General features: G+C 52.3%; 1 protein-coding gene across 5 annotated transcripts in view; it reads left to right on the forward strand.

The window, feature by feature from the left end:
* Positions 1–15,004, forward strand: part of NCKAP5L (NCK associated protein 5 like) — a 37,471-nt gene extending 22,467 nt beyond the window's left edge. Inside the window, exons 2-13 of one of the 5 annotated variants that reach the window (XM_003825848.5) lie at positions 114–175; positions 2,078–2,236; positions 2,987–3,055; positions 3,156–3,194; positions 4,183–4,302; positions 7,682–7,795; positions 8,751–11,380; positions 12,252–12,414; positions 12,715–12,796; positions 13,157–13,465; positions 13,555–13,697; positions 14,092–15,004. In XM_003825848.5, coding sequence (XP_003825896.2) covers positions 2,114–2,236; positions 2,987–3,055; positions 3,156–3,194; positions 4,183–4,302; positions 7,682–7,795; positions 8,751–11,380; positions 12,252–12,414; positions 12,715–12,796; positions 13,157–13,465; positions 13,555–13,697; positions 14,092–14,304 — 4,005 coding nt within the window. In that variant the 5' untranslated portion in view covers positions 114–175; positions 2,078–2,113 and the 3' untranslated portion in view covers positions 14,305–15,004. Of the gene's footprint in view, positions 1–113; positions 176–2,077; positions 2,237–2,980; positions 3,056–3,155; positions 3,360–4,182; positions 4,303–7,681; positions 7,796–8,750; positions 11,381–12,251; positions 12,415–12,714; positions 12,797–13,156; positions 13,466–13,554; positions 13,777–14,091 lie in introns of those variants that run through there. The other 4 variants (XM_008951190.4, XM_034935917.3, XM_034935915.3 and 1 more) reach the window with 4 other exon arrangements.
* Positions 15,005–25,941: the final 10,937 nt, after the last annotated feature.

Genomic DNA, 25,941 nt, shown 5'->3' on the forward strand with positions numbered 1-25,941 from the left:
GGAAGCATCATAGCGGCTGGGCTGTCTCTGGCTGTTCGTCCCATGTCCCAGTGCCTGGCACATAGCTGGAGCCCAGTAAGTGCGTGGCTGACATCTTTTTTTTTTCTCCACAGGCAAGGTGACCGTTCTGGATGCTAGAGTGAGTGTGCCCACCTGCATAAGGGGGCAGAGACAGGTGAGGGGCTTTGGGGCCTGTGCATGCTGGGGGTGGGAGAGGCACCCCTGGGCTCCACTGTGGAGGATAAGGAAGCAAGCACTCAGACGGCTCGATGGTGAGCTGCTGAGGACACCTCTCTCCTATAGTCCAAAAGCTCCAAGCCTTTTTATTTTTGTTTTGAAATGGTCTTGCTTTGTTGCCCAGGCTTGAGCACAGTGGCGATCATAGCTCACTGCAGCCTCGAACTCTAGGGCTCAAGGGATCCTCCCACTTCTTTTTTTTTCTTTTGGTAGATGCGGTCTCAGTATGTTGCCCAGGCTGGGTTTGAACTCCTAGCCGTAAGCCGTCCTCCCACCTTGGCCTCCCAAAGTGCTGAGGTCACAAGGCATAAGCCACCACGCCCAACCCCATTTTTCTTTTGTGGGGGCTTCAATGGCACAAGGGGTAGTCAGTGATGGACCGAGGTTCCACCCTTTTATAATAGGAAGGGTTGCCCATCTACTGGAAACCTCCACAATATTTGTATGAAAGAAAAACAACATTTTTCTCTAGCAGAGAAATTGGAACTCAATTGGAAGATGAAGACTAGTCAGTTCAAGCTAGCAACAATGGCAATGGTTTGGTGGGGTGGGAGGATCCCATGGTGTGACGCAGGTCTGAGCCCTGGCCGTGCTGGATGTGGTCATGAGCTTCGTCTAGTCATCAGTCTGTCTCCTACATGCCCGGGATCCCACCAGGAGGCATGTGAGTTTGGATGGGGAGGCAAATGCAGTGTTCCTGCCCTCATGGAGTTGACTGTCTGGTGGGGGAGGCTGGTGTACAATCTTGCAGGAGCATCGCCTGGGAGCCCTGAAGGATGAATAGGGAGGAGCTGGCCAAGTCGAAAGGAGCGGGTGGTGTCAAGAGACCCCAGCAGAAGGACCATCGTGCACAAAGAGCCTGATCTGACGGGGCCTAGCTCCTGCCAGGGCAGTGGGTGCCTAGTGAGGCTGGAGCTAGAAAGCAGAGCCCCGGAGGGGTGCAGGGCACTTCCCACTTTGTCCAGGAGGAGCCTGAGGCCCAGGGATCGGGACCTTGCCCTGGGATAACCCAGCAAGTGAGCATTGGAGCCAGAGCTAGAGCTAAGGGCGCCAGGCCCCAGGCTCAACTGTATTCTCCACATGTACTGAGTCGTGTTCTCAGGGTGCTCTTCCCTAGGTGGTCACATTTGACTCTCACAATGACCCTGTAAGGGAGGAAGAATTCTTCTGCCCATTTCTCAGAACTAGGAAACTGAGGATCATCTGGTTGACCGAGTGAATGAATGAGCTCGGTTTTCATATGTTCACCCAGTTCATACTAGGCAGAGCCAGGCAGAGGCTTTTGGCCACAAAGCCAGGGTTTTATCCATTGTCTCCACTACCTAAAGCATGTGCCTGCTCCAGGCAGGGGATCACCGATGCCCAGGACAAAATCCTAGTTGTCTTACTTGTTAAATTAGTTTAAATTATTATTACTGTTATGAGTAATAACGGTCTTGTGTTTTAAGTGTTTTTTTTTTTTTAACTTCTTCAAATCACTTTCACAGACCTAATCTTTGTTTGCAAACACTGAATGAGATTAGGGGATATTGGTGTTATTTTACAAAGAGAGGGACTGAGACCCAGGGAGGCTGAATGACGCGCCAGCTTGAGGCCAGTCCCAGTAGAGAAATCAGGTTTCTTTTGTGAGTATGGGGCTTTCTAAAACAATGGTCTCTGTTCTTAAGATGAGGAGAGTATCTGTGTGTCTGCCCCGTGACTGTGACCAGGAGATACCCAGCCTGGCCCTGAGTTGTTACAGTGTCATGCATATAGGTCACACTGACCTAAGCTCCAAGGAGACTAAAGGGTTTCATCTTTGTCCTTCTCCTTCTCACTTCCTCCTCATGCCCTGGAGTAGCCTGCCGGGGCTTCTCTTCCTTGTTCCCAGGGCCAGATGTCAGAGGCCATGGACCAGCCAGCTGGGGGTCCTGGAAACCCAAGGCCAGGAGAGGGTGATGATGGCAGCATGGAGCCAGGCACCTGCCAGGAGCTTCTGCACCGACTGCGGGAGCTGGAGGTGCGGCATGGGGCGTGGTAGGGGCAGCAGTGCCAGCCCTGGGGAGGCAGGGCTGCCCCTCCCTCTGAGCTTCCTGCGGGTTTTTGGGTGCCATGGGCCTTCCTCTCGGCCTGCTTTGCCAGGCAGGAGGCTAGCAGAACATTCTTTTGCAAAGGTCCTCTGAGAAGCCCTTTCCTTGCTCTTAGCTGCCCGGCCCAGTGAGGGCTCGGGGACAAGAAGCATGCACAGGGATGAGTGTCCTAACCCCCAAACACCTCCCTTCCTTACCTCTCATGCCTCTGCAGGCTCTGGGAAAGGGGGTGGTCAGAGGTCACAAGAGGAAGAGGCTGGATGGCCCAGGGCTCAGGAGTTGAGGGATAAGGGTGCAGATCCTCAGGCCACACCCCTCACCACATTCTTAACACCCTGTCATCCTCCCTACAGCCTCCTCTACCCGTCTCCCAGGGAAATAAGGGTTACTGTGGGCACCTCCCACCTCAGGTCTACCTGGCCACTGTATCCCCCAGAGCCCCCATTGCCACTGACTGAGGTCGGGGTTTATAGAAAACCATCCCAGGTCAGCCCTGCCCTCCTGCTGCCCTTGGCCTCTGCAGGATTCCTCATATGAGAATCTGCTCACAGCCAAGAGCTGGAGTGGGGGTATAGTTAGCACCCCTGTAGTTGCCTCCCCTTTCCCAAAAGGAATGTGCCCTGGGGGAAGAATAATCCCCAAAGCCACCTTTTTGCCCTCTTCCTCCCTCACTCCTGCAGGCAGAGAACTCGGCACTTGCCCAGGCCAACGAAAACCAGCGGGAGACTTATGAGCGCTGTCTGGACGAGGTCTGTGGGTCTGTAGTGGGACTGGGGGGACGTGGCTCATCTGCTCCTGGCAGAAGCTGGGGTCAGCTGATGGCTCTGCCTCGGGGCCTTCTGTCCCCAGGTTGCCAACCACGTGGTACAGGCGTTGCTGAACCAGAAGGTGAGTAACCCAGACACCCTGGGGAGAAGCCCTGGGCACAGCAGATGAGACCCTTCCTGGAGACTAAGGGCTTGGAGGACATGGGCTGTTGCCCTCCGGTGATTCCCCGTCTTTCCGCCTTGGGCGGGTCCATTCTGTTCTACCTAGAGACAGAGGTGGGACTAGGTAAGGCCAGGTCTCTGAGCAGTGGTCACTGATTTGAGCATGACTCCTTCCCTTACCCTGTCCCCAGCTGGCTTTTCCAGGTTGTGATAGCCCTTAAAGCAGTGTTGATGTTGTGAACCTAAATGGCATCTGAATATTTACTCACCTATGGTGGATAACTTCTTGACATCGGGGCCACTTTGACTCCAAGGCCTTGCTCTGTCTTATATAGGCCCTTTTTTGATGTGTGGTTTCTAAGAGGCAGAGGGCCAGGCGCGGTGGCTCACGCCTGCAATCCCAGCACTTTGGGAGGCCAAGGTGGGCAGATCACGAGGTCAAGAGATCAAGACTATCCTGGCCAACATGGTGAAACCCCGTCTCTACTAAAAATAAAAAAATTAGCTGGGCATGGTGGTGCACTCCTGTAGTCCCAGCTACTAGGAAGGCTGAGGCAGGAGAATCGCTTGAACCCAGGTTGTGGAGGTTGTAGTGAGCCGAGATTGCACCACTGCACTCCAGCCTGGCGACAAAGCAAGACTCCGTCTCAAAAAAAAAGAAAAAAAGAGGCGGGGGGTCGATTCTAGGGATGAGAAAGATAACAAAGAGAATAGGATTTACCTCCCACCAGGGTGATAAACTTTAGAGAATTTACCATCCCTAGAAGATGCTATAGCTACCAACATCGGCAGGCTTAGATTCCTCATAGAAGGAGGTTGCAGCGGAAGGGTGTGCCCAGAAGGGTCCTGGGGCCTCCAGACAGATGCCGCTGCTCTGATGAAGAGCACTGTGACACTCTCCCACCATCCTCACCTCTTCTTCCTGCACCTCCCGGGGTGGGCGGCAGGACCTGCGAGAGGAGTGCATCAAGCTGAAGAAGAGAGTGTTTGACCTGGAACGGCAGAACCAGATGCTGAGTGCCCTGTTTCAGCAGAAACTCCAGCTCACAACAGGCTCACTTCCTCAGGTAGGCATCTGCGCTCCTTTCACTCCCATCGCACTGCCTCCTGCCTCCTCGGCTCCATCGGCCCCATCACCGTCTTCTCACATGCCCCTAGGGAAGCAGGCCATCAGCTGTCCACCTTCCATTCTGGGGGTATGGAAACTACCCAAGTCCCCTGGGTTTGGCCGTTCCCTCCTCCCAGTGCTCCCCACCAGCGGGAGGGTGTCCCTTCTTGTTGACAGAGCTTTGCACTTGCTCCTGCCTCGGGTGGGGAGATGGGTGGAGTCTGCAGATGCAATTATTTCAAGCTTCCAAGAGGCTTGTTTGGCCACTGACACAGCCTCTTCTTGGCCGGGCACAGAGGTAGGGCTGGGTGTAAGGCAGCCTAGGGTATGGTGTCACAGAGAGGTCAGGAAAGACATTTCGGTTCTGATAACTGTTCACAGTCTCTGCTGGGAGCCCTGACACCTCCCTTCCCCAGGAGAAGCAGGAGGCTATTGGGGGTGACTCCTGGGCTGAGTTAAGGTGTCACTTGAGGTTACTCTGTGAGGAACCCCCACGGATGGGGTAAGACATGGGGGTGGGAGGATCAGGAGCAGCTCCAGATGCCTGAGGTGAGCAGCAGGTTGTTTCTGAGGTTAGCCAGCCCCTTCCCCTCACTTTGACAAGAAGAGAAGCACTTTTCTGTGTGTGTGTATGGGGGAGGGGGGTGTGCGTGTTTGTGTCTGTCTGAGGCAAACTGGGCAGCTCTTGGCCCCCAGCCCCTGAGCAGGCAGCCCCTCCGCTCACTGGTAGCTTGGCCCTTGCAGAGGCGGCCCCTTGTCACCATGGCCACTCTGGAGCCCCCGTCTCGCCAGGTTGGCACAGAGCTGGGTCAGAGTCCACAGCAGTGACTCTGCAGTTCTCCTTGCCCTAGATCTGTCCCTGTGGCAGGGTTCACCCTGGAATCCCCGGAGGCCCAACCACAGCAGCTCACCCCACCCCAGCACACTCTTCTCAATGACTGCTGATAACAGAGGGGTCGAGTGTCCTTAAATCATTTACTTTTTACCTAAATGAATTCTGGAACCTCGTGGGGTTTGGGCCAATAGATTTATCTTCCCCAGAGGTAACATGACATAATGGAAAGAGCACGAAGCTTGGCCTCGGATAAACTTGGGTTGGATCCCTAACTTAGCTACTTCTTAGCTGTGTGACCTGGGGCAAATTACTAAGGTTTACAGACTATAGTTTTTTCTTTACAGATAAGGATAAAAATACCCATATTGCAGTTGATGTGAAGATTCAATGAGATGATATGTCGCGCTTGGCCCACAGTAGATAGTCAGTCAGTGGCAGCTGTTTATGATGTGATTCCCAGCTTGTGCTTTGCTAGGGTGAAAGCCCCTTTGCACAAATGCCAATTAAGCTCTTACTGTGAGCAGTGCCTTTGACAACACGTATGGAATTGGACTGCATCACAAGGCCCTGTCTAAGGGCTGAGGCCTCTGCAGGCCGACAGGAGCCCAGAACCCTGGGACTGTTGGGAGCTCAGGGAGGTAGAGACGCCATGCCACAAGGCAGAGTGTGACAGTGCCGTCAAAGAACCCAGGGGACAGTGTGGGGAGGCCATCAGAGAAGGATGGAAATAACAGTGGAACTGGGCCTTAATGGATGGATGGAAGATTTTTTTGAGATGGAGTTTCACTCTTGTTGCCCAGGCTGGAGTGCAATGGCGCGATCTCGGCTCACCGCAACCTCTGCCTCCCAGGTTCAAGCGATTCTTCTGTCTCAGCCTCCCGAGTAGCTGGGATTATAGGCATGCGCCACCATGTCCAGCTAATTTTCTATTTTTAGTAGAGACGGGATTTCTCCATGTTGGTCAGGCTGGTCTCGAACTCCTGACATCAGGTGACCCACCCGCCTCTGCCTCCCAAAGTGCTGGGATTACAGGCATGAGCCACCATGCCCGGCCGGATGGGAGATTTTAAGAGTGGAATGGGGACTGGGGCAGAGGGATTCCCTGTGGAAAGAACAGCATGAGCAAAGATCCAAGGGCAGGGAAGCCCAGAGAGCAGCAAGCTGTGCAGCTTGGCTGGAGCAAAGTACGTGTGAAGGGACAGTGAGGGAGACAGCAAGGTGGAGACGGTGGCATGGGAACAGCTGGCCAGCCAGGCCCGGAATGCCTGCAGAGGAGTTCACACTTGTTTCCATGGGCAATGGGCAGGCATAGGAGGCTTTTGAGCACAAAAATGCTTTAGAAAAGAAAATGAGGCCAAGCACGGTAGCTCACACCTATAATCCCAACATTTTGGGAGGCTGAAGAGGGAGAATCACTTGGGCCCAGGAGTTCAAGACCAGCCTAGGCAACATAGCAAGACACCATCTGTACAAAAAAAAAATTTTTTTTTAATTAGCCAGGCATGGTGACACGTGCCTGTAGTCCTAGCTACTCGGGAGGCTGAGGCAGGAGGATTGCTTGAGCCCAGGGGATCTAGGCTGCAGTGAGCTACAGTCATGCCACTGCATTCCAGCCTGAGTGACAGAGGCAAAACCCTGTCTCAAAAAAAAAAAAACTCATCTCATTGTTAGAGTTTATAGTTTAAAGAAAAAAAAAGATGCTTGAGGTTCTCTTGTGCACAGGAGATTGAAAGACCACCAAACCAGGTCAAGGAGACTGAATGAGATGCTGAGCAGTGCAGGCCAGAGGCAGGAAGAACTGGGCTGGAGGCGCTGCTGCAGCTGGCCATAGGTTGTGGGGCAGGGGGCCTTGAGGGGCGCTGCAGAGACAGGGTTTAAAGGCTGTGAAGAATGAGGGAGAGGGAGGAGTTAAAGCTGACTTATATCTAGCCACAAGATGCCCAGGAGAAGGAAATTACATTCTCAGGGACTGAGAATGATTAAATCCTGCCTTTTCAGTCCTCAGAGTAGATGTTCCACATGAGACCAGGTAGGGGAGACAGAAATATTATAACTCCCTGCCATCTCTTTTCTAAGACCATCTAAGACCATTTATCTCAGCTGTCCCTATGATCCTCAGATCCCAGGTGGTCAGAACAGGAAGAGACCTTTGCGGTAACCCTCTTTGTGAGAGGAGAGGAAGCCCCACAGAAAAGTAAAGCAGGCCTGAAGCTAAGAAAGGCACCCAGAGTTAGACTGGCTGTGGCCCTCTGGGCTCGGGACATTCATGTTTCTCCAAAGCCCTCTGACCAGTCTCACTCTGAGACCCTAGATCTGCCTGTGCTGTGGTCTCCCGAGGCTTCTCTTACCGGTGGGTGGGGCAGCAGCAAGAGCTGCATTTGGGGCTGGGAGTCTGGGAGTCCTCCGTGAAGGAGCGGACTCAGAGGGGAAGGCCTGGCTTTGCGAGGGAGTAGGGAGCTGGGGTCAGACAGCTACTGTGCTAACTCTGCCTCTCCCTCTGCAGATCCCACTCACTCCACTCCAGCCACCATCAGAGCCACCAGCCTCCCCCTCCCTGAGCTCCACTGAGGGACCGGCTGCCCCACTGCCTCTGGGGCACTGTGCTGGGCAGAGAGAGGTAGGAGGGCTAGGTATTGTGGTCAGTACTCCACTGATGTTTCCTAGCAAATATCTGGAGAAGGGCTGTTTCCCAGTGCTCAGACGTTTGTCCAGGCTGGAAGTGTGAGCAGCCGAATGCCAAGAAAAGCAGATCCCCAATCCTAGCCACTGGCCCTGTGAGCAAATGCATTAGTAATGCATTAAGAGGCATGGTTAACACTTACTGAGCTCTTACTGCATGCCAGGCACTGTGTAGAACACCCTGGATCTCATTTGTCTTCTTTAGTGAGGTTAACGTAATAATCATCCCATTTTACAGATGACACAATGAAGCAGCTTAGAGCTCAAATAACTTGAAGGCCCTATCAATAGGTAGAACTGGAACTTGAGCCTACACAGGCTGACTCCAGAGCCTATGGGTTGCCCACTATACCACACTATGCTACACCTGAGAAAGGGCTGGGCATGGCATGACCCCCAACCCCTTTCTGCTGGGGATGAGGTCAGCGGGGTCAGCTGTGTTCCCTGAGGAAGCCTGGGTTTGCCTATAGTGACTGACTTAGGACTTGGCCACATCACACTCCCTTCTGGAGTCTGTGTGTTCTTTCTGGGCCCGAGAAATGGACAGGCCTCCCTCCCCTGGGACAAACACAGAGGTCAGAGTTTTAGGTGGTCAGCCCTGCTAATCCAAATGGCTGTGGGGAGTAGGGGCTGGGGCAACCAAGAAAAGGATGTAGGGTGCCTGCCCAACCCCAAGTGTGCCAGGAAGAAGAATTGGGGTAACCAGGGTTGAGCAACCCTTGAGGAAGCGGAACCATCGTATCCCAGTTGCTGTTAATTCCTTTTGGGGACACAGACACAACCAGGCCAGCTCTGTTCCTGGCATTCCCTGTTAAGCCAGCCCAGGGCCTGGGCCTGGAACTGGATCCCAGCTGTGTGTGGTCTCCTCCTCATGCCATCATCTCTCCCCTAAGGTATGTTGGGAGCAGCAGCTGAGGCCAGGAGGCCCAGGCCCCCCAGCCGCCCCACCCCCAGCGCTGGATGCCCTATCCCCATTCCTTCGGAAGAAGGCCCAGATTCTGGAGGTGCTGAGAGCCCTGGAAGAGACTGACCCCTTGCTTCTCTGCTCACCTGCCACCCCCTGGCAGCCTCCAGGCCAGGGGCCTGGCTCCCCAGAGCCCATCAACGGCGAGCTGTGTGGCCCGCCTCAGCCTGAACCCTCACCCTGGGCGCCCTGCCTGCTGCTAGGCCCTGGCAACCTGGGAGGCCTGCTGCACTGGGAGCGCCTCTTGGGGGGTCTGGGAGGGGAAGAGGACACTGGGCGGCCCTGGGGTCCTAGCAGGGGACCTCCTCAGGCCCAGGGCACCAGCTCTGGCCCAAACTGTGCCCCAGGCAGCAGCTCCTCCTCCTCTTCTGATGAGGCAGGTGACCCCAATGAGGCACCCAGCCCCGACACCCTGCTCGGTGCCCTGGCCCGCAGACAGTTGAACCTGGGCCAGCTCCTTGAGGACACAGAGTCTTACCTACAGGCCTTCCTGGCCGGGGCTGCAGGCCCACTCAATGGGGACCACCCAGGTCCCGGGCAGTCATCCTCCCCAGACCAGGCGCCCCCACAGCTGTCTAAGTCCAAAGGCCTCCCCAAGTCAGCTTGGGGTGGGGGTACCCCAGAGGCCCACAGGCCAGGCTTCGGTGCTACCTCAGAGGGCCAGGGGCCCCTCCCCTTCCTTAGCATGTTCATGGGTGCTGGGGATGCCCCACTGGGCTCTCGGCCTGGCCACCCCCATTCCTCATCTCAGGTGAAAAGCAAGCTCCAAATTGGCCCCCCTTCTCCTGGGGAAGCTCAGGGACCCCTTCTGCCCTCTCCAGCTAGGGGTCTCAAGTTTCTAAAGCTGCCTCCAACCTCGGAGAAGAGCCCCAGCCCAGGAGGCCCGCAGCTCAGTCCCCAGCTCCCCCGGAACTCGCGAATCCCCTGTCGGAACAGTGGCTCAGACGGCAGCCCCTCCCCACTGTTGGCCCGAAGGGGTCTGGGTGGAGGAGAGCTGTCCCCAGAGGGGGCGCAAGGCCTGCCCACCAGCCCTTCACCCTGCTACACAACCCCAGACTCCACACAGCTCAGACCCCCGCAGTCAGCCTTGTCCACCACGCTGTCCCCAGGCCCAGTGGTGTCTCCCTGCTATGAGAACATTCTGGACCTTTCTCGGAGCACCTTTAGGGGGCCTTCCCCAGAGCCACCGCCATCCCCACTGCAGGTGCCCACCTACCCACAGCTAACTCTGGAGGTACCACAGGCCCCTGAGGTCCTCAGAAGCCCTGGAGTCCCCCCCAGTCCTTGCCTCCCAGAATCGTACCCCTATGGGAGCCCCCAGGAGAAGAGTTTGGACAAGGCAGGCTCGGAGTCTCCTCATCCCGGCCGCAGGACCCCAGGCAACTCATCCAAGAAGCCCAGCCAGGGGTCAGGACGGCGACCTGGGGATCCTGGCAGCACACCTCTGCGGGACAGACTGGCGGCCCTGGGGAAGCTGAAGACAGGCCCCGAGGGGGCCCTGGGCCCAGAGAAGAATGGGGTGCCAGCCAGGCCTGGCACCGAAAAGACCCGGGGACCTGGGAAGTCAGGGGAGAGTGCTGGAGACATGGTGCCCTCCATCCACAGGCCACCGGAGCAGCTAGAAGCCAAGGGGGGGATACGGGGGGCAGTGGCCTTGGGCACAAACAGCCTGAAGCAGCAGGAACCTGGACTTATGGGGGATCCCGGGGCCCGAGTCTACTCCTCTCACTCCATGGGGGCCCGGGTGGACCTGGAGCCTGTCTCACCAAGGAGCTGCCTCACCAAAGTGGAGCTGGCCAAGAGCCGGCTGGCAGGGGCCCTGTGCCCCCAGGTACCCCGTACCCCTGCCAAAGTGCCAACCTCAGCCCCAAGCCTGGGCAAGCCCAATAAGAGCCCTCACAGCAGCCCCACCAAGCTCCCTTCCAAGTCACCAACCAAGGTGGTGCCTCGACCTGGGGCTCCCCTAGTCACCAAGGAGTCCCCCAAGCCTGACAAAGGGAAGGGCCCTCCCTGGGCAGACTGTGGTAGTACCACGGCCCAGTCCACACCCCTAGTACCTGGCCCCACTGACCGAAGTCAGGGCCCTGAGGGGCTGGCCCCACACTCAGCCATCGAGGAGAAGGTGATGAAGGGCATTGAGGAGAACGTGCTGCGGCTCCAGGGCCAGGAGCGAGCCCCCGGCGCCGAGGTCAAGCACCGCAACACCAGCAGCATCGCCAGCTGGTTCGGCCTTAAGAAGAGCAAGCTGCCAGCGCTGAACCGCCGCACGGAGGCCACCAAGAACAAGGAGGGGGCTGGCGGGGGCTCCCCGCTCCGGAGGGAAGTCAAGATGGAAGCCCGGAAGCTGGAGGCCGAGAGCCTCAACATCTCCAAGCTGATGGCCAAGGCGGAAGACCTGCGTCGGGCACTGGAAGAGGAGAAGGCCTACCTAAGCAGCCGGGCCCGGCCACGGCCTGGTGGCCCAGCCCCAGGGCCCAACACGGGGCTGGGGCAGGTGCAGGGCCAGCTGGCTGGCATGTACCAAGGTGCAGACACCTTCATGCAGCAGCTGCTAAACAGGTGAGGTCCTGGGATCAGTCAACAGGGGCTTGGTGGGCTTGGGGCACTTTTCCCTTCGTGGGCACACCTGCGTCTGGAGCTAGGCCTGCTTTTCCTGGGAGCTGGGGCTTCCCAGAGGTCAAAAGGGATAGAAGGCCACCAAAGCAGCTGGGGGAGGGGGGGGGTCAGTGACTTGGCCTGGAGGAAAGATCAGGGGCTTGGCCTCATTGCTGGCTTCTCATTTGAGAAGAGTTAACAGTCCACATCTTCCTGGATGGTCTCCATACCAGATGAGGCAGCCTGCAATGTGATAGTTAAGTGAAGGCTAGAGCCTAACTATGGGCTGATAAAGGTCTCCCTCAGGAAAGGGACAAGGGGAGTCCTCTTCCCATCTTGCCCTTTGACATCTGCCACAACAGGAGTTGTGGTTTAAAGAAGGGATCCACCCATCTTGGGGTTGCTCTGTCTGGGCCACATGAGGCAGAAAGTCTGCAGGAATTGGGCCCCAGGTAGGGTGCGTGGTTTGGACCGCAGGTGTGCTCAGAAGTTCAGCTAGAGCAGGTGGAGTGTGTCGTTCATGGACCAGGATGTGACCGGGTCTTCCAGTCTACCTGGAATCACCATCAAGCAGTCTCTAGGCTTGACCCTGGATAACTTTCAGGGAGTTCTCCCATCTTCTCCCCTGCCCTCTGTTCCTCTGGGGTTCCCTGAGGTCCTTGCCTGTTGCCAGTGTCAAGAAGGGTGTTGGGAACAATCACTAGCGACATGTCCCCTTCCCCGGGGGTGGATGGCAGGAAGTGCCTCCCTAAGCCCAGCACCATTGGCAGGTGCAAGGCTGGAATGTCTGGGCAGGCAAGACCACCCTCACCTATATCTGCACTGTTGCCCATAGGGTGGATGGCAAGGAGCTGCCATCCAAGAGCTGGCGGGAGCCCAAGCCTGAGTACGGGGATTTCCAGCCAGTGTCTTCTGACCCCAAGAGCCCCTGGCCAGCCTGTGGGCCCCGGAATGGCCTGGTGGGCCCTCTTCAGGGCTGCGGAAAACCTCCTGGAAAGGTAAGTTCTTGGGGTAGGGACTGGGTGGAGGGCCTGGCTCTCTGGCCCTGCCAGGTCTCTTACCCCCTAGAGGGTTCCCCTTCCCCAAGACCATGAGTGCTGGATGCACTCACAGTCTCTACGGGGAGACTGGGGAGGGGAGAGGGGCTTCCCAGTCTGCAGGGGCTCTCAGATCCATACTCCTGGGCCCTAATCCTCATACTCCCATATGTTTACAGACACATTCCCACCCTCTAGAGGCATGGGGAGGGGTGTGGAGGGGGGAGGAATGGACTATGAGGTCTCCTGTACCCCACACAGCCGAGCAGCGAGCCAGGGAGGCGGGAAGAGATGCCCTCGGAGGACAGCCTGGCCGAGCCAGTGCCCACCTCACACTTCACAGGTCAGCAGGGTCAGGGGCTGAGGATGGGCCTGCCCCCACCCCCCTACCCACTTCTTCCCACTTTACTTCTTCCCGTCCCCGCAGCAGGTGCCAGGCTCTGTGTGCCATCTTGGTGCCAAGCACCAGGTGGGCACTGGAGCTACACAGGAACAAATCCTTCCCTGCCCTCAGGGTACTCACCCCATCTACACCCCTTCCCCAAGCCCAGGGCAGGTGGGGTTGGTGGACAGGTGCTGTGGAATGAGCCTGTTGGGCCAGGAGGGGCCCTGAGTAAGGGTGGAGCCTGGGCTTGGCGGGAAGTGGAGGCAGGCCGGGGACTGAGCCCAGCCTCACACTCTTAACGGGCCCTCCCCTCCCCAGCCTGTGGCTCCTTGACTCGAACCTTGGACAGTGGCATTGGGACCTTCCCACCCCCAGACCATGGTAGCAGTGGGACCCCCAGCAAGAATCTTCCTAAGACCAAGCCACCGCGGCTGGATCCCCAACCTGGGGTACCCCCAGCTCGGCCCCCACCCCTTACCAAAGTCCCCCGCCGCGCCCACACACTGGAGCGGGAGGTGCCAGGCATAGAGGAGCTGCTGGTGAGTGGGCGGCACCCCAGCATGCCAGCCTTCCCTGCACTGCTACCCGCTGCTCCGGGCCACCGGGGCCATGAGACCTGTCCTGATGGTGAGTGTCCAGGTGGGAGGGTGGGATGCCCCTGGGCATCCTGGAGCTGCCCAGGCAGCTCCATCCACCTTCCCTTTGTTCCTGGACAGATCCCTGTGAAGACCCAGGCCCCACCCCTCCTGTCCAGCTGGCCAAGAACTGGACCTTCCCCAATACTAGGGCAGCCGGCAGCTCCTCGGACCCTTTCATGTGCCCACCCCGACAATTGGAGGGGCTGCCCAGGACCCCCATGGTGAGAATTGCAGCAGAGGAAAGGGAAAGGACTCGGGAGCAGGAGGGAGTGATGTGGGGAGACCAGTTTCTCCAGTGAGGTACGGCCTGTGTGTCGCACAGTCTCAGTGCTGCACCCTCTGGGAGGAGGACCCCTGGGATGCCCTGTGAGCGGCCCTCCCCACTGCCCTCCTTGCACTTCTCTCGTGGGGAAAGGTTTCTGTCCCTCCCCAGAACCTTGTAGGACTGTTCTCAGTTGTACCTCCAGCCTGTTTCCTCTGAAGTATACCCCACCTTGGGCCCCCTCTGGAGCAGCCCCCCATCAGGTGCACAGACGCCCCTCAGAGCTCAGTGCCTCTGAGGCTGGGCCGAAAGGTGGAGAGGAGCTTCCTCCCGAGCTGCCCCTCCTTTCCCAGGCCCTGCCCGTGGACCGGAAGCGAAGCCAGGAGCCCAGCCGCCCGTCCCCTACACCCCAGGGCCCACCTTTCGGGGGTAGCCGCACCCCCAGCACTTCGGACATGGCCGAGGAAGGCAGAGTGGCCAGCGGGGGCCCCCCAGGGCTGGAGACCTCGGAGTCTCTCAGTGACTCGCTCTACGACTCGCTCTCCTCCTGTGGGAGTCAGGGCTGAGGGGCTGCGCCACGCCACGGCCCCGCTGGAGCTGGGGACCACAGACTGGACCGGCTCTCTTCATGCCCAGCCCCCGGAGACGGGGACCCCTCCCTGAAGGGACCAAGGAGGCAGGTGGATAAGAAGGTGAAAAGGGGGTCCCTGGCACACCCCACCACCCACTGCTATGGCGGATGAGATGACCGTGCTCAGCTCAGGGAGAGACCCCGCCCTTGGTCCCTTCTCTCACCCAGAGTAAGGCTCTTCCTTGAAGGGACTGGGGGTTAAAGGCCACTGTGTCGCAGCCCCCCAGTCCCTACTTCAGGCTGAGCCATCTTGTGGTGCTGGGCTTCCTGCCCACCAGCCGTGCCATCTCTGCCCAACCCGGCTGCTCCTCTGCCCCGAAGCCCTCGCGAGGCCCTCCTGGAGGCCCCCGTGCTGGTGGAGTTTGGGGGCCAGGGGGACAAGTTGCCTTCTCTCTCTGCCCTGGTCCTCCCTGCTGTATGGATGGTGCTGCCCTCCTCTGCCCCATGCCTTTGGGGTCTATTCGTCCGTCTTTTTTGTTGTTGTTTTTATATATTGAAGCGCCTGGCCCAGCCCCCAGCCCCCAGCCCCGCACTGCGGTTAATTTATGTGTTGTTTAAAATGCGGCTGCTCTGCTTCCTGCCTCTGCTTCTGCCGTATCCCTAATAAAATGTGGAGGCCCCCTCCCTGCCCCTGACTCGGCTTGTTGTGTGGGAGGACTCAGGCAGGCCAGGTCGGGGGACACTGCATGGGTGCCAGGTTGAGGGACCCCAGGCCCCCTTGTGACACAGCCCCCTCACCAGGGCAACTGGCTGGAGTCATCCCAGAAGGTAACTGAGGGTTGGGAGAGTAGGGCCTGCTTAGGCCCGGAAGGGTATCTGGGCTCGGAGAGATTCTCCTGGGCCAGGGCTTGGGCATGGCGCGAGGCTGGGTGGCCCCTTGGAGAGGGAGCTGGGGAAGATGGCTGTGGACATGCACTCAGGCCCCACGTGTCCCAGGCTGGGGGGGACATGCAGACTCTGAGTAGAGTTGCATCTCTTCTCCAGACCTTGGTTTTCCTCCTCTATAGAAGATTAGAAGGTTAATCCAGACGAGCTGGTCCCATCAGCCAGACTTTCTTCTCAGCATTCTCCTCTTCCTACCCCTTCCCCAATTCTCTTCCTACCCCTTCTTAGTTAATATCATCATTGAAGAAATTAACAAGACGGAGAGTGTCAAGTCAGATGTCTGGGTTTTTTTTTTTTTTTTTAAGTCAGTATCCAATTTTCTTACCTCTTGTCTTCTACTTCCAGATTCCTATCCCACTGTCCTATCCTTTCTGCTTTTATGGGCTTAAGCATAATATTACCAAGCTGTAAATCTGCTTCTTGCCAGGTGGGCTTCAAGAGGTCTACCTCCTTCCCACTTTTTATTTCTTGGTTTTTCAAGCCCTCTTCTCTGCTTGAACTTGGTAGATTACCTCATTTCCTAGTTAGAACAGAATTGTTTGCCTGCAGGATATTTCTCCTATTTCCTTTTGGGGAAGGAGTTTGGCATAGTAGGTTTGATGGAGGACTCCACCTCTTTCAAGCTGAGACCAGAGGGTCCATCCGCATTCTTACCACCAGGATCTGATCCATCTGCCTAGGCTTTATTCTCTGGTGTTTGCAAATGCAAGCCGTCACCTTGGTTTCCAGGGCAATGTGGGCTGACCGACCAGGGCAGGGCAGGTGGCATCAGTCACACCTGACGCCTGGAGGCAGCCCTTGCCTACCAACTGTTCCATGGTGGGAAACTTCCTAAATCCCCCAGCATTCTGCTAAGAGACCCTGGACCCAGATGAGTCACCCCACAGCCTACATAATTGTGTGCCCTTCACACAGACCCAGTGTTTTATCTAAAATGATTCTGTGGAGGAGGACATGCAGTTGAGTTTAAAGACACTCCTGGGGAATCAATTTCTTGCACTTCAAAGAAAGATTAGGCTAAAAGACCATTTGATCCTTACTAAGGCAGAACACTTCATATCTCAGTTTGCAACATCTTCCTGCAGAATTCAGGTAAATTCACTGTTTTCTCCAAGAATAATAGGTGAATGTTTGCCTTTCCAATGTGCAAGACCCATTCTGCTGGATTTTCCAAAGGAAGACAAAACTGCCAGGCCACCTCCCCCATTCCCCAAAATGGCATCAAGGCATCAGCAAAAGATTATGACAAGGCTTCAGGTTCAACTTCACTGGGCACTTTGCCTTTTGCAGGAAATGTCCCAAAAATGTTAACTCAAGTTTTCTCTGGGTAGCCAGTGGGTTTTTTTTTTTTTCCTTCTTTACCGTTTTCTAGCTTTTCTACAAATAGTGTGCTTTGTTTTCTTTAAAAAAAAATTTTTTTTTTTTTACAGATGGGGTCTCACTATGTTGCCCAGGCTGGTCTCAAACTCCTGGCTTCTCCAAGTTCTGGGATTACAGGTGTGAGCCACTGCATCCAACCTGTTTTGTTTTCTTTATCAAAAAAAGTTTTAAGGCCGGGCGCAGTGGATCACGAGGTCAGGAGATCTATACCATCCTGGTTAACACAGTGAAACCCTGTCTCTACTAAAAATACAAAAAACTAGCCAGGTGTGGTGGCACGCGCCTGTAGTCCCAGTTACTCCAGAGGCTGAGGCAGAAGAATCGCTTGAACTCAGGAGGTGGAGGTTGCAGTGAGCCAAGATCACGCCACTGCACTCCAGCCTGGGTGACAGAGAGAGACTCTGTCTCAAAAAAATAAAAAAAAAAGTTTTAAACGAAAAACAATTATTCTCTGCAGCAAACTCTAGATATATGCCCTCATTCTGTAATCCTGTGTGAGTTAGTTCAAGCATATAAGTAAGTTACTTAAGGCCACATGAATTTGAAGTTAATACAGGTGAGCATTTCTATAGTCTCGGGAAAAAATTTTTTTTAACTTTTTTTTTTTTTTTTTTGAGACGGAGTCTCACTCTGTCGCCCAGGCTGGAGTGCAGTGGTGCGATCTTGGCTCACTGCAAGCTCCGCCTCCTGGGTTCACGCCATTCTCCTGCCTCAGCCTCCTGAGTAGCTGGGACTACAGGCTCCTGCCACCACACCCGGCTAATTTTTTGTATTTTTAGCAGAGGTGGAGTTTCACCATCTTAGCCAGAATGGTCTCAATCTCCTGACCTCGTGATCTGCCCACCTCGGCCTCCCAAAGTTCTGGGATTACAGGTGTGAACCACCGTGTCTGGCCCCTTAAAAGGTTTTTAATTGTTAAAGGAATAGAAATTATAGAAGTATATGTTCCCCAGGCACAATGGCTCATGCATGTAATCCCAGCACTTTAGGAGGCCAAGGCGGGTGGATCACCTGAGGTCAGGAGTTCGAAACCAGCCTGACCAACATGGAGAAACCCCATCTCTACTAAAAAATACAAAATTAGCCAGGCGTGATGGCACATGCCTGGAATCCCAGCTATTCGGGAGGCTGAGGCAGGAGAATCACTTGAACTTGGGAGGCGGAGGTTGCAGTGAACCAAGATTGCACCATTGCCCTCCAGACTGGGCAACAAAAGCAAAACTCTGTCTCAAAAAAAAAAAAAAAGTATATGTTCATGGTTTTTAAAAAAAGGAATTGAAATTGAATGTTATAACTAATTATCAGGGAAATGCAAATCAAAACCACAATGAAATACCACCTCACTCTAGTTAGAATAGCTCTTATCAAAAAGACAAAAGAAAACAAGTGTTGGTGAGGATGTAGAGAAAATAGAACCCTTACACACTGTTGGTGGGAATGTAAATTAGTACCTCTATTAAGGAAAACTGTGGAGGTTCCTCAAAAAATTAAAAGTAGAGCACTATATGATCCAGCAATCCCACCAGTGGGTAAATGGAGGTATCTGTACTCCCTTGTTTATTGCAGCACTGTTCACAATAGCCAAGAATTGAAGTCAACCTAAATGCCAGCAATGGATGAATGGATAAAATGTGGTATATCTACACAGTGGAATACTATTCAGCAATGAGAAAGAATGATATCCTGTCATTTGAAACAAATTATTTGAACCTGAACATTATGTTAAGTGAAATAAGTCAGACACAAAAAGACAAATACCACATGATCTCACTGATACGTGGAATCTTAAAAAAAAGAAAAAGAAAAAGCCGATCTTATGGAAGTATAGAGCAGATGAGTGGTTACCAGAGGTTGCAGAGCCAGTGGAGGAGAGGAGGTTGAGGAGAGGTTGTTTGGAGGTACAAAACTAGATAGGAGGAATAAGTTCTGGTGTTCTATTGCACAGTAGAGTGACAATGGTTAACAAGAAGGTATGGTATATTATAAAATAGAAGAGAGGGTTTTGAATGTTCTCACCACAAAAAAATTATAAATTCATAATGAGATGGCTGTCCTAAATACCCTGATTTGATCACTATACAATGTATCCATGTATGCAGAAACATCACATTGTACCCTATAAGTATATACAATTATAAAGTGTCAGAAATTGAAAACAGGCCGGTGAGGTGGCTCACGCCTGTAATCCCAGCACTTTGGGAGGCTGAGGCGGGTGGATCACGAGGTCAGGAGATCGAGACCATCCTGGCTAATATGGTGAAACCCCGTCTCTACTAAAAATACAAAAAGTTAGCTGGGCGTGGTGGTCGGCACCTGTAATCCGAGCTACTTGGGAGGCTGAGGCAGGAGAATGGTGTGAACTCGGGAGGCAGAGCTGACAGTGAGCCAAGACCACGCCACTGCACTGCAGCCTGGGTGACAGAGCAAGACTCTGTCTCAAAAAAAAAAAAAAAAAAAATTGAAAAGAGGCTGGGCACTGTGGCTCACACCTGTAATCCCAGCACTTTGGGAGGCCCAGGCAGGTGGGTCACGAGGTCAGGAGATCAAGACCATCCTGGCCAACACAGTGAAACCCCGTCTCTACTAAAAATACAAAAATTAGCCGGGTGTGCTTACGCACGCCTGTAGTCCCAGCTACTTGGGAGGCTGAGGCAGGAGAATCACTTGAACCCGGGAGGCAGAGGTTACGGTGAGCCGAGATCATGCCACTGCACTCCAGCCTGGCAACAGAGCGAGACTCCATCTCAAAAAAAAAAAAAAAAGAAAAGAAAAGAAAAGAAAAAAAATTGAAAAGAAATTAGGCCGGGCGCGGTGGCTCACTCCTGTAATCCCAGCACTTTGGGAGGCCGAGGTGGGTGGATCATGAGGTCAGGAGTTTGAAACCACCCTGACCAACATGGTGAAACCCTGTCTCTACTAAAAATCAAAAAAAACAAAAAAAAAATTAGCCGGGCGTGTTGGCATGCGCCTGTAATCCCAGCTACTCAGGAGGCTGAGGCTGGAGAATTGCTTGAACCTGGAGGCAGAGATTGCAGTGAGCCGAGATCACGCCACTGCACTCCAGCCTGGGCAACAGAGTGAGATTCCATCTCAAAAAAAAAAAAAGGAAAAGGAAAAGAAATGGAATGTTATACAAGGAAAAAAAGGGGCTGGGCATGATGGCTCACACCTGTAATCCCAGCACTTTGGGGAGCCAAGGGAGGAAGATCACTTGCACCCAGGAGTTTGAGACCAGCCTGAGCTACATAGTGAGACCATGTCTCTACAAAAAAATAGAAAATTAGGCCAAGGCTGTGGCTCATGCCTGTAATCCCAAGCACTTTGAGAGGCCAAGGCGGGCAGATGACTTAAGGTCAGGAGTTTGAGATCAGCCTGGCCAACATGGTGAAACCCCATCTCTACTACAAATACAAAAATTAGCTGGGCGTGGTGGCGCATGCCTATAATCCCATCTACTTGGGAGAGAATCGCTTGAACCCAGGAGGCGGAGATTGCAGTGCGCTGAGATCGCACCACTGCACTCCAGCCTGGGCAACAGAGCAAGACTCTGTTTAAAAAAAAAAAAATCGAAAATTACCCAGGCATGTTGGTATACACCTGTAGTCCCAGCTACTTAAGAGGCTGAGGTGGGAGGATGGCTTAAGCCTGAGTGATTGGAGCCTGCAGTGAGCGATGATCATGTCACTGCAGTCAGCCTGGGTGACAGAGTGAGACCCTGTCTCAAAAAATAAGTAAAAAATTAGCTGGGCATGGTGGTGTGAGCCTGTAGTCCTACATACTTGGGAAGCTGAGGTGGGATGATTGCATGAACCCAGGAATTTGAGGCTGTAGTGAGCTATTAGCATCCGACTACATTTCAGCCTGGGCAACAAAGCAAGACCTTGTCTCTAAAAATTAAAAATAATTTAATAAAAAACAGAAAAAAGGAAAAATCCCCTTCATACTGCACCCTCAGTTTCATTCCACAAGCAACCTGAGTTAATTGGTTATCCTTTCGGATGTTTTTATTTATTTTTATTTATTGATTGATTTTTGAGACAGTCTCGCTGTGTCGCTTAGGCTGGAGTGCAGTGGCGGGATCTCGGCTCAGTGCAACCTCTGCCTCTCAGGTTCAAGTGATTCTCATGCCTCAGCCTCCTGAGTAGCTGGTATTACAGACATGCACCACCACGCCCAGCTAATTTTTGTATTTTTAGTAGAGACAGGGTTTCGCCATGTTGCCCAGGCTGGTCTCAAACTCCTGGCCTCATGTGATCTGCCAGTCTCAGCCTCCCAAAGTGCTGGGGTTACAGGCATGAGCCACTGTTCCTGGCCCCTTTCAGATGTTTTTAAAATCCACATATATACAAGCATATTTATGTTTACCTTTTATTAGACAATGAGATTATCCTGTAGTTACTGATCTTCCCTTTAGCACTCAATAATATATCTTGGAGATTTTTCCAAAACCCATGAATCTCCACTTTTGTACATCATACTTCATTGTATAGACATACTTTATTTATTTGTTTTGTCATGACAACACTGCAGTGAACATTCCATATGTGTCTTTGGCCACTTGTATATTTCCATAAGATAAATTCCTATATTCTCCAGGTATAGTAGCTCATGCCAGTAATTTTAGCACTTTGAAAGGCCAAGGCGGAAAGAATTGCTTGAGGCCGGGAGTTTGAGACCAGCCTGGGCAACATAGTGAGACCCCATCTCTACAAAACCTACAAAAATTAGCCAGATGTGGTGGCACATGCCTGTAGTCCTAGCTACTTGGGAGGCTGAGGCAGGAGGATCCCTTGAGCCCAGAAGTTTGAGGCTACAGCAAGCTATTTTCCTACCACTGCACTCCAGCCTGAGGAACAGGGTAAGAGCCTGTCTCTAAAATAAATAAATAAATTTCTATAAATGGAATTGCTGAGTCATAGAGTATGCTTAGGTTTTTGTTTTTTAAGACAGTGTCTCACTGTCACCCAGGCTTGCATGTAGTGGCGCCATCTCAGCTCACTGCAACCTCCACCTCCCTGGTTCAATTGGTCATCCCACCTCAGCCTCCCCAGTAGCTGGGACCTAGGCATGCACCACCACACCCAGTCAACTTTTGTATTTTTTGTAGAGATGGGTTTTGCTATGTTGCCCAGGCTGGTCTTGAACTCCTGGGCTCAAGTGATTCACTCGCCTTGGCCTCCCAAAGTGTTGGGATTAGAGGCATGAGCCACTGCCCTGGCCTTAACTTTGTTTTTTAATAGACATTCATAAGTTACACTCCCACAAGCAACATACAAGTTGAACTGTCTCCCCACTTCTTCCATATCATTGATTGTATCAAACTTCCTGTTAGCCAATTTGGTAGAAGAGATCATGTGGGGTTTTGCGTCAGTGTCGGGACAGCTTTGGCTTTCACTCAAAGTGAAATGGGGAAGCAGTGGAGAGTGATGAGAAGAGACTGTAGAGGGCTGACACAGAAGCAGGAGCCGGTAAGGAGGCCTCTTCAGGAACCTCATTGAGAGATGCTGGTGACCTGGACCAAGCGGAGACAGTCAGGATGACAGGATTTGCTAACGTAATTGATGTGAGGAAAGAAGAGTCAAGGATAACTCTAAGAGTTTTGGAGCAAATGGAAGGGTGCCATTCACTGATATGGGGAAGACTGGCTAGAGCAGATGTCGGCGGGGAAGGAAGGTCAGGAGTTAAGTGTTGGCCATGTTAAATTTGAGATGCCTGTTGGATAACATCCAAGGGAAAATGTGGAGTAAGCAGTTGGGTTATAGAAGTCCAGAGTTTAGAAAAGAGGCCTGGCTGGAGGCATAAATTAGTAAGTCATCAGCATGTGGATGTTATTTAAAGCCAGAGGACTGGATGAGATCACCAAAGAAGTGAGAAGAGGAAAAGTCTGGGTCCTGACCCCTAGCATACTCCATTCTTTAGAGGTCAGAGGAAACGAGAAGGAAATGGCAAAGGAGGCTGCAGGGTGGTCCTGGGAGAATGTGGGGTCTTGGCATGTAAGTGAAGAAAATGTTTCAAGAAGGATTAAATAATCAGCTGTCACTTCTGCTGATGTGTCTGGCAAAAAGAGGATTGAAAATTGCCTTTTGAGCCAGGCGTTGTGGCACACACCTTTTAGTTCTAGTGCTTTGGGAGGCTGAGGCAGGATGATCACTTGAGCCCAGGAGGTCGAGGATGCAGGGAGCTATGATTGTGCCACTTCATTCCTGGGTAGATGACAGAGTGAGACCCTGTCTCAAAGAAAAAAAAAGAAAATTACCTTTTGGATTTAGCAGCACAGAGGTCACTGGTGACCTTAACAGGAACAGTGATGGAAGTGAAAGCTGTTTTGAGTGGGTGAAGAGCAAATGGGAAAGGAAGAACTGGAGTATAGACAGCTCTTTTTCAGCATTGTGGCACATCCCTATAGCTACTCATGAGGCTGAGGAGGGAAGATCATTGAGCCCAGGAATTGGAGGCAGCAGTGAGCTATGATCACACCACTGCACTCTCCAGCCTGGGCGACAAAGAGAGACCCTGTCTCTAAAAAAATAAAAACAAATAATTTAAGAAACAGAAAATTCTTTTAAGATATAGGGAAGAAAAAGGCACATGCCTATGAGTCCCCCACCAGCTACTCAGGAAGGTGAGGTGGGAGAATCTCTTGAGTTTAAGAGTTCAAGTTTCAAGGCCATCGTGATCTTGTTTTCCTTAGACGCCATCTTTTTTTTTTTTTGAGGTGGCGTCTTGCTCTGTTGCCCAGGCTGGAGTGCAGTGTCACGATCTCAGCTCACTGCAACCTCCGTCTCCTGAGTTCAAGCAATTGTCGTGCCTCAGCCTCCTGAATAGCTGGGACTACAGTACAGGCACGTGCCACCACACCTGGCTAATTTTTGTATTTTTAGTAGAGATGGGGTTTCACCATGTTGGCCAGGCTGGTCTTGAACTCCTGACCTCAGGTGATCCACTCACCTCAGCCTCCCAAAGTGCTTGGATTACAGGCGTGACCCACTGTGCCCAGCCTAGACGCCTTCTTTAGGGACAAGTAAGTAGGGTAGAAGAGAGTGGGAGAGGAGATGGGGGTCAAGAAATTAGACTTAGACTTTTAACATTTTAAAGTTTTTATTTTTGAAACTATTTCATACACAAATGTTTCAAATACAGTACAAAGTTTTTTCCTCTCTTAAACTATCTTTTTTATTATTTTTTTTTTTTTAACAGAGTCTCACTCTGTCACCTAGGCTGGAGTGCAGTGGTGTGATCTCGGCTCACTGAAACCTCCGCCTCCTGGGTTCAAGTGATTCTCCTGCCTCAGCCTCTTGAGTAGCTGGCACTATAAGCACCCGCCACCACCTCTTGAGTAGCTGGCATTATAGGCGTCCCGATCTTTCACCTAAACTATTTAAGAGTAGGTTGCTAACATGATGTTTTATCACCCCAAACACTTCAGGTTTGTTTACTACAAACAAGGACACTTTCTTATCTTCCCCAATACCATACCATCATCAAAATCAGAAATTAATATTGATAAAAAAACTTTTCTACTCCTCAGACCACAGTCAACTTTCACTAATTGTTAGAATAATATCCTTTCTAGCCAGTTTAAAGTCACACATTGCTTTCAGTTGTCATGTTTATTTAGTTTCCTTCAATCTGGAACGATTCCTCAGTCTTTCCTAACTTACAGGACTTTGAAATTTTGGAAGATTACAGGTGTTGATATTGATTTGTCTCATTACTAAAAATGCTCATTTTCATTACTTGCTGTCTGCTAGGTTTCTCCGTCACACATTTACTATTTCCCTTTATAATGAATAATTATGTTGTAGGTAGGTACTCTGAAACTATGTAAATATTTAATTATTTAACTTTTTATGTGTTCATTTATTTAAATCAGTATAGAATTGTGGTTTCTTATTTTATTCAGTGGTTTATATCTCAAATGCTCAAACTGTCCATGATTTGGCCAGTGGGAGCCCCTTCAAACTGGCTTCTGTGTCTTTTTGACAAATCTTCATCATTCTTCAAAGACGTACTTACTTTCTGCCATAACATGCTCGAGATTCATCTTGGATTTTCCCCAACCCAGTACTGGAATCAAGCATTTTTCCAAAGAGCCCTGTTTTATTTTCGTGGGGAATATTTAGAAACAAAGATCTGGAAGCTGGGTATGTTCATTGTTGTTGGAGTGTTGTTGCTCCCAGGCTCTAAGGGGGGGTTTCTTAAACATAGGAAAAGTTAGCCAGACAGGCCCAGTGGCACATGCCTGTAGTCCTAGCTAGTTGGGAGGCTGAGACAGGAGGACTGCTTGAGCCCAGGAGTCAAGTTCAGCCTGGGCTGCATAGTGAGACCCCCCATATCTAAAAATTAAAAAAAAAAAAAAGAAATTACAGCATATTCTTATACTTACTGGAACGATAAACTAGAGAAAATCTGGGGCCGGGTGCAGTGGCTCACGCTTGTAATCCCAGCACTTTGGGAGGCCAAGGCGGGCAGATCACAAGGCAAGAGTTTGAGAACAGCCTGGTCAACGTGGTGAAACCCCTCTCTACTAAAAATATAAAAATTAGCTAGACGTGGTGGCACATGCCTGTAGTCCCAGCTACTCAGGAGGCTGAGGCAGGAGAACCACTTGAACCTGGGAGACGGAGGTTGCAGTGAGCCGAGATCGTGTCACTGCACTCCAGCCTGGCGACAGAGCGAGACTCCATCTGAAAAGAAGGAAGGAAGGAAGAAAGGGAAGGAAGGAAGGAAGGAAAGAGAGAGAGAGAAAGAAAGAAAAGAAAGAAAGAGAAAAAGAAAGAAAGAAGGAAGGAAGGAAGGAAGGGGAAGGGAAGGGAAGAAGGAAGGGAAGGAAAGAAAGGAAGAAAGAAAGAAAATCTGATGACGCAGGAAAGAGAAGAGGGAATTGTCGGGCTCCAGTGCATAAGTGGCTTTAAATAGCATTCATCATTCATAGGTACAGGAAGGAGGAATGCTCAGAAGCAGGTAGTTGGGTATATGTGATGGTGTCTAACTATAGGAGCTCTCTCCTGGGTGCTTTTATTTTCTCAAGGAAATATTCAAGATCATCAACTGAGAAAGATGGCAGGAGAAGATGTTGGAGGCTTGAGAAGACAGGAGAACGTATGGGTGGTCATCTAGGAGCTCAAGAGAGTGAATGGACTGGGAAATGTAGTAGGATTACCAGGCAGCATGAAGGGTTCACCTTAGGTAATTAGGAATTTAAAGGGAGACTGGTTAACATGAATGTGTTGGTTTTCTTCTCCAGCCCATGCTTCCCATGCAGTGAGGTGAATTAGCCAGGGGTGCCATTTACTAATTGAGTGCA

This window comes from Pan paniscus, chromosome 10 (genome assembly GCF_029289425.2).
Source record: "Pan paniscus chromosome 10, NHGRI_mPanPan1-v2.0_pri, whole genome shotgun sequence".
Lineage (NCBI taxonomy): Eukaryota > Metazoa > Chordata > Mammalia > Primates > Hominidae > Pan > Pan paniscus.